Source organism: Hipposideros armiger, unplaced genomic scaffold (assembly GCF_001890085.2).
Source record: "Hipposideros armiger isolate ML-2016 unplaced genomic scaffold, ASM189008v1 scaffold_181, whole genome shotgun sequence".
NCBI lineage: Eukaryota > Metazoa > Chordata > Mammalia > Chiroptera > Hipposideridae > Hipposideros > Hipposideros armiger.
Window position 1 is genome coordinate 586,361 of NW_017731531.1, and position 8,182 is coordinate 594,542.

An 8,182-nucleotide genomic window follows, 5' to 3' on the forward strand; every position below is an offset into this window, starting at 1 on the left:
ACATGGCAGTGTGTGTGTGTGAGTGTGTGCACCTGAGTGCACACCTGGTTGGAAATGTGTGGGTTAGTGAGTTTGGATGTGAAATGTGGCTGGTCATGTGCATGAGTATAAGTAATTGTAAAGAGAGAGAGAGAGTGTGTGTGTGTGTGTGTGTGTGTGTGTGTGTACACGTGTATACATGCACTCACGTAATGCATTCCACCTTGTGCCAGACATGAATCCATGTGCTGGAAGGAGACACAGGAGTGAACAAAACAGACAAAAATCTCTGCCCTCGTGGAGCTTACATTCTGGTCACAGGGGACCGTCACTAAACAATTTATATAGAAAAGTCGAAGGTAGAATACTCTAAGGAGAGAGAGAAGGCTTGGAAGGAGGATAGGCATTGCAAGGTGGGGCAAGAGGGACAGTGCCATTTTAAATCAGGTGGTCAGAAGGGTCTCAGTAGGAAGAGGACGTCTGAGCAAAAACTTGGAAGAGGTGAGGGAGTGAGACATATATGTACTGAGGGAACAGCGTTCCGGGCAGAGGGAACAGCAAGTGCCAAGGCCTGGAGAGGCGAATGGACCTGGCTGTGTGGGAAGAACAACAAGGAGGCCAGTGGGGCTGGAGCAGGGTGGAGGATGGGCAGAGGATGTAAGGCCTGCTGGGGCCACCGAGAAGGCTTGGGCTTTTGCCCTGGGATCGGGAAGCCAGTACAAATGTGTGTGTACCTGAGAGTGGTAGACATGAAGCTTCCTGACTAACCCTCACCAGAAGGGAACCCCAGGCCCCGCCCCGCAGCTCTGCCTTTTCTTAGCACTCCTACCCAATCCTACCAGCATCCTTTGTCCAGGGGTCCCATCACCTCTCCCAACAGTCCCACTCTTCCCCACTCCCGCTCTCCTCCCCACCCCACCCCCACCTCACCAGCTTGCAGGTGCACATCACAGGGGTCCAGTGCAGAGCCAGGGACCAGCGAGGAGCAAGCAGACAGTGTTTTCCAAGAATTGCCAAAGAGTTGTGGGGTGCTCTCGGGCACACCCACCGGGGACCTGCAGTGATGACATAGCCACAGTCACACACTTGCCTCCGTGGATCCAGGTGATCATCCAGCATACATCCAGGTAAGCACTCACCTGCTCATGACCAAGCATGAGCACACACACTCAGGGGCACACATGTCCCCACCCAAATGTACAATGCTGCAGACCCATATACACCACTTGCACACACCTTCAACACAATGTACACACAGAGCATAGATATATGTCAGATATGCAAACAGTCAAGGGGGTCTACACAGCCACATTCAAACACATACAATTATGGCTGTGTATTCACACACACATCACATCACATTTAACAGGCTCCAAAGGGACTCAAAATGGGCCACACACTGCCCCACCTTCACCATCCACCCCCAAGCTCTTCACGTCAGAAGAGAGAAAGAGGAACATCCTGAATCAAACTTCACTCTGCGACTTTCTACTTCCTTCTCTACAGGCAGTTCCTGAAAACTCCTTTGCCCTCCCTTTCTCTCTGGGCAAGAGATAGTCACAGAGGGGCAATTAAGAGGACGGGCAAGAAGCGTGTTTCCTGAATGTCATGAGTCTCCAAGCATCACCAAACCCAGGTGTAGACAGTAAAATGGAGAGAGTGCACAGCATCCATGGGGGGCAGGCTGTGCCTGGCACCCACCACGCCCACATCACTGCTCCAGGGCAGTCAGAACCCTCAGGCTACACAGAGCAATATCTCTGCCCAGGGTTCACATTTAGGAGGGTGGCAAGCAACCTACGCACTAATCCAAGGTCTGCCCCCACCATTTTGGCCAGCTGCCCTAACATCAGCCCCGCCAGGCAAGACAGAGAAGCGTGCTACATTTTTAAATACATGTGCGTTCAAAAGCGCTCAGCTTTTTCTTGTTCTTGTTTTTCTGAACAAATCTGAATTCTCATGCCCGGCTAAAGAAAGCCTCCATGTCTCCTCCTGCATCACCTGGTGCATGTAACTGGACCTCCAGCCTTCACGATCAACTCTGTGTTCTCATTTCTGGACGATCTGACTCCTGTCCCCTCCTAAGTTCCCAAACTGTGTCCAGGCCCAGAGAGTCTTTCTCTCAACTCACAGTCAGTCCATGGGAAACAGCGCACTCCCCCTCACCGCCCCCCGAATACTGAGAGGCTCACGGGGTGCGAGCCTGAAGCACCAAACACAAAAGGTGAATGGGTGAGATTGGCCTGTTGGGATAGAAAGCAGGAGTTTGGGCATCACTGGCTCCCTGGGGCCTCACACTCATCTAAAGGTGTTCACAGTCAATTAAAGCAAACAACCATGAGTCCAATCAAACCCAGCCTCAGGTCCACCAATTTTAAGCCTTCACTATAAAACAATATTTCTCAAAGTATGGTACATAGACCTCATATACTAGAATTGCAGTGGTGCTTATTAAAAATGAGATTTTTGGACCCCAAACTAAATCAGATTCTTAAGGAGTGGGACCCAGGAAGTCAGCATTTTAACAAGCAGGGCAGGTGAGTCTTCTGCAGAGAAGACTGTGAACCACTGCCTTAAACAAACATACTTAAATTTAAATGTAGAGAAATAAATAACCAACAGTGAATGTCAGGCCCAGTGAGAGCCAGTGGGGGATTGGGAGATATGTTTTTAGGTGATACCTCTGGATCCTAGGCCCTGGGGGTTCCACTCCCCACACCCCCCCCTTTCTGTTCCAGGGCAGGGACACGTACAGGAAGTCATCCTGCGTGTTGCCGTTGAAGGTGCCACAGAGGCCCACGGTATCCTCCACCCATCTCTGGTCCACCTGCAGGTAGAGCCGCAGGCCTTCGCGGTCGTAGAGCACCCGCACACCCACGTTGGTCCGCACGCGCAGGAACACGGAGGACAGCCTCCGGATCTCAAAGGCATCTGGACATAGAATCGGAAGGAGGGTGTAGGGAGCTCGGCCAGTAAGCACCCCACCCACCACCACCGCCACCTGTGTGGCCTCCTCTCACTCCCATACCCAGCCCAGAGCGAATGAAGCCTTGCCAAGGGGTTAGTTTGGGGAGCCTTGAGGAAATCCTGTTCCATGATAAAATTGGGATCCAGGAATAACCTACCACCGCAGCCCCAGCTCAGAAATTTCTTTTAGCCTCAGGTGCCAATTAAAGCTTTGCCTCCCTATGGAACTGGTATGTTTCCTTCTCTAGCAAAGGAGAATTCTGTAACTACCCATTCTTCTCACAGTGGCCACCAGGAAACTCACAATATGATTTTAGATTCAACGGCAGCAATTTTAAATTTTAGATTCTACTGTAGTGATTTTTATACCCTTGCGGCTTGTGCTTCTTTGGACTCTTTACCCCCTTGAGTCCCCATTCCTCTCAATCGTAAGCCCCTATTCTGGTTTGTTTGTTTGTTTCCTTTTGAATTTTTTCTGATGCTATTTTATTTCTTAATAGTTTTGCCATTTTTGTTGGATGTGCTTCCTACGAGCCACCACAAATCCCTTGTGGAATCACAGGGTAATAAGTAGTTAATAAATAAATAGTGAGAGTAGGGATGGAAAACAGTTCCATTCATATCCTAATAGTAGGAGAAGCCATCATACTGCCAGGAAGCCTGTTGTCATGTTGGGGTGGGGACAAAGACCACTTTACGAGTCCAGAGTCCATGTGTGTGGGACCAAAGTCCCCCCTGGCGTGATTCACTCAGTACTAGAACGTGACCCCGTGCCCGTGGCCAGAGGAGCCTGGACGAAGCCTGGGTAGCCAGCTTCCAGCCAGCTCTCACCCACCAAAGCCGTACCGTCAGTGTAGGGTGGGGTGACCTTGTACTGGTCAAACAGAAGGACATCCCCCGCTTGGGTCAGGGTCACCTGTCTCCGAGGGTCCTGATGCAGAATCACTGACACTGACTGGACACAAACTCCATCCTGGTTCTGGGGAGAGAAGAAGGCCAATGGAGCAGAGTTAGTCTGTCCGTCCTGCTGGTCCCAACAGAGCCCTCCAGGAACAAGGGCTCGAGTGTAGTCTGAGGCCAGGGGCAGGCTCCTCATAGTGACAGAGCCCCAAAGGACATTAGAAGTCCTCTAACCAAATGACCTCATCTGGGGAATGGGAAGGCAGAGGCTCAGATTGGAGAAGGTTAGTGGCAGAGCTGGGATAATGCAAATAAATATGATAGTCAGCTCTTAGGCTGTCTGTGACACAGAGCAGAGATGGACCTTGGATAGCCCAGAGTCTAGCTCAGAAACACGGGCCTCTCCACTCGACTGCACACCAGGACTTTAATTCCATCCTTTTATGAGCGTTTATGTAGCTCTTTCCACGTGTCACATCCTGCAGAGTATTGGGCTCCACTCACAGGCAGGCGGGAAATGAGCTAATATTCTCTGGGCCTCATCTCTGAAATGGGCAGCACACTTCGAGCCCATTCATACCACCCTTCCACAGGAAGACATCCACAATCATATAGCGATGACAGACAGTCCCTGCCCTCATGGAGAGCACGTATTTGTGTGGGACACAGCCAACAGTAACGAAGGAATTACAAAGTCGTTTATGATTATTGTGATCAGCGTGTCAACAGTGCAGGGTGCTAGGACTTAACCTGCAGAAGTAGGAAAGATGATAATAAAGTAAAAATAATCACAATAACAATAAAACTCTAATACCACAACTTACTATAATAATAATAACAGCTAGCTTTAATACAGAGTTCTGATGTTCAGGTACTGTTTTGTTTATATACATTTATTCACTTATTCCTCACAGCAATCCTATTCAGTAAGTACTGCTAGTAACCCCATTTTGCAGATCAGAAAACTAAAGCATGGGGGAAAAGTGACATTTGAACTGAGATCTGAGGAGTGCATAAGCTAGCTGTGCCAAGGGAGGAGAGGAAGGACAGAGAACAGCCTGAGCAAAACTCCCTGACACGGGAAGGCATTCAATGCATTCAAGGACATAGAAGAAGATCAGAGGGGCAGAGCCCACTGGGCCAAGTGGTTTAAGATAAAGTTCAAGAGGTAGCAGGGACCAGCTTAAGCAGAGCTGACACAGCTCAGGAGTCACTTCCTCTGGGAAGCCCTTCCTGCTCCTCTCCATCCTACTGTCCAGGAAAAACAACAACAAGGAGAAGCTCCTCTGCGGAGATCTACCTTGTATTCTCCAAGTTGTCACAGATCCTATAACAGAGTGGGTTATGGGGTCACTTGTCTGCATCACCCACCAAACTGTAAGGCCCAGGAGGGCAAAGCCAGGTCTAATTCGCCTGTCTCCAAGACCCAACACGGCTTCTGGAACAAGTAGATGTTAAGTATTTGCTGAATGAATGAATCAATGAAAGAAGCAGAGAATATTAAGTTGAATTAGAGCCATGTTAGAGATTTTTTTAAAAAACACCGAGGCCCAAGAAAGGGAAGTGGCTCTCAGGTGTTCTAGAGCCAGAACCCAGTCCCCTGCCCCTGCCCCTGCCCAGAAAGAACAGACAGCAGGGTGAGTGGGCTGCAGAAAGACCTGGGGCCCTGCCCTAAATCCCCTAGCCTCTCTAGGGGGCAGAGGGCTGGGGTGGCTGACTGGATTGGGCGTGAGGTCCCCAGCCCTTACCAGGCCACAGGGGGCGTTCTGCAGTGTCACTGTGAAGGTGCCTGAGGAGCGGCTCTTGGCCAGGATGTACTGACACGTGGCGGGGAAGGTGTACCGGCGGCCATCAAAGGTGGTGAAGTGGATGTCGCCAGTCACTGAACACTCGGCTGAGGGGCAGAGAAAGATGGCTGACCCATGGGAGCTGCCCCACGGGGACTGCCTCTGCCCAGCAGGCTCTGAGCAGGAGGGGGAGGCAGCACCCTGGCCTCAGGGATCAGGCAGTGTTTGGAGCCCTGGCCTGCCCTTTGAAAGCAATGGTCACTGGGCATCTCCCTGACAGGAGACCAGGTCCTGAGCTTGGAGACCATTTTTGGTCCAAGCCTTTCAAGCTCAGGAAGGTCCTTAAATATACAGAACCCCATGAAACCATCCCTGACAGGGAGTGGAGCAATTGCTCAATCAGGCAAAGCAGCTCTGAGGAAACGAAGGGAGACAAGCCAACCCAAGGAGCTGAGTGAACACCCCACTCCCTCCACCCCACCCCCACCAGCATGCCTGACTCCTAGAGCTGCCCTTCCCCAAAGGACAAAGGTGGGGGTCAGACGTACCTGGGCAGACAGATGTGCTGCACACCCACTTGCCCGCAGTGCATGTGCTGAAACAGAGACCAAAGAGGCAGGGGCTCAGCCCTCCAGGCCTGTGATAGATGCTGGAGGATGCCAGAACCCACAGAGCTCCTGCCCTCAGCCCTCAGTCTTCCCATCTCTAAAATGGGTGGTGGAGATTCTGCCCACGGAGTATCGCTAATGAGATCTCCTGTGACTCAGAGTGGCCGAGTGAGTTCCCCCATGTCGTCTGGGACTCCCAGACCCCAGATGGGCAGCCCTGATGGAAAGCCCCGGAAGTCACTGCCTCCCCTCAAACCCCAGCAGTGCACACAGACCAGGCATTGCAGTCTTCTTTCACCACAGAGCCAGTTGGGTACAGGGTCCCGTGGAACTCACAGGGACACTCAGCTGGTGCCACACAGCCCCCATCCTCGAAGATCAGCCCTAGGGTGACAGCAAAGGCCCACTTAACTCGCCTCTACTCTTGTTCACAAACCTTTCACAGCTCCCAGGGCCTGTGATAAAGATCCCCTCATCCAAGCTCTTTCACCACTGCGCCCACTTGCAGACTTTCTCCTGTATAAATCCTTGGTTCAGGTCAGATCTGAATCCCTTCTCAGCAAATAATCCCACCTCCAGAAATGTGTTGATAGGACCACCCACCCCAAATAGCCTGCATACAGGCTAGCTTCTCCTCTCCACCCCTGGAAAGCCTGTCACTGTATCTAGGACCAGCTCAGGTACCACCTCTTCCAGGAAGCTTTCCCTGACATCTGTCCCCCAACTGAATTCCTCTATCTCTTCTTGTCTGAACCCCTGAGCTGGTCCTCACCACATTGTGCCTTAAACTGGAGTCAGATGTAAGTGTTTTATCACTGCAACCAGATTCTGATCCCTAAATCAATTACGTATCTGTATATTTTTTTATCCCAACTCCCTGCCTAGCTGAGTGACCTGCACACTATAGATGTGTGACAGTCATACACCTTGAAAAACAGTGTATGGATGAATGTTGAAACAAATGCATTGTGATAAATTAATAAATGAAGGAATGAATGACTTGTCCTCATCTACACAGCTTAAAAAGCTCAGTCCCAATGAAATGTTATGAGCCTCTCAAGTGCCATGGTTCTGCCCCTCCCTTCCCCTCCCTTAAGCCATTCATTCATTTATTCACTTATTAGCTGTTTGCTCCTTCCTTCATTCACTCCACAAACAGGTATCCTCTGAGCCCTGGCTTCATGCTCATCCATGTCAGACCAGGAAGATGCTGCCAAGCACCCACTCCACCCCCAGCGTACCGTCAGGGCAGTAGCAGCCGTCTACACAGGCGATCTCACTGTCCACACAGGACACCCGGGACTGGCAGGAGGCGGGGCAGCAGGCAATGCACTCGTTGTAGATAAAGGCCTTCTCCTTGCAGTGCACAGCTTGGGAGGAAGGGAGCAGGATGGCCTATCAGCTCCTTACCTGGCCCCAGCTGTGCCAAGACCAACCCAGTCCCTACCCCAGACCCTGGGGTGGGAGGTCTTTGATTTTCCTGATCCCCTAGTCCCAGTGGGAATACTGGGTGACCAGGAAATTGGAGAGAGCCTGGGAGGCTCTGAAAACCACCTTCATCTCACTCTGCGGCCCTAGGCCAGTCCCTTCCGCCCTGAGCCTCAGTTTCCCCATCTGTCACATGAAGATGGGACCTCAAAGCTTAAAGCTCATACAACTGTGGTTCCAAGCAGGACAGGATGTCGAGCTGAGGCCTGAGAATGCCACTCACAGCTCCAGGACAGAACTTGTCTGAACCCCTCCCCACCCACCGCCAGGCTGCACCTACTGCATTGCTGAAGCTGAGTCCTCCAGCCCTGCAGGGGCCGCCCCGCCTGGGCACATGCCCGGGCATACTCCGCTAGTGCCCGGCACCAGATGGCTTCATCACCCACTGATCTGTGCAAAGAAATCGAGGGTCACACTAGAGCAAGGCCCAACCTGCCACCAGCCCTCCAGCAC

General features: G+C 51.6%; 1 protein-coding gene across 1 annotated transcript in view; it reads right to left on the bottom strand.

The window, feature by feature from the left end:
- Positions 1–8,182, bottom strand: part of OTOG (otogelin) — a 73,590-nt gene that overhangs the window by 55,085 nt on the left and 10,323 nt on the right. Inside the window, exons 11-18 of the mRNA XM_019652522.1 lie at positions 8,010–8,119; positions 7,483–7,611; positions 6,517–6,625; positions 6,182–6,228; positions 5,595–5,740; positions 3,793–3,925; positions 2,733–2,910; positions 910–1,034 (exon numbers count right to left, since the gene is read on the bottom strand). Of these exons, the coding sequence (XP_019508067.1) occupies positions 910–1,034; positions 2,733–2,910; positions 3,793–3,925; positions 5,595–5,740; positions 6,182–6,228; positions 6,517–6,625; positions 7,483–7,611; positions 8,010–8,119 (977 nt within the window). The remainder of the gene's footprint in view (positions 1–909; positions 1,035–2,732; positions 2,911–3,792; positions 3,926–5,594; positions 5,741–6,181; positions 6,229–6,516; positions 6,626–7,482; positions 7,612–8,009; positions 8,120–8,182) is intronic.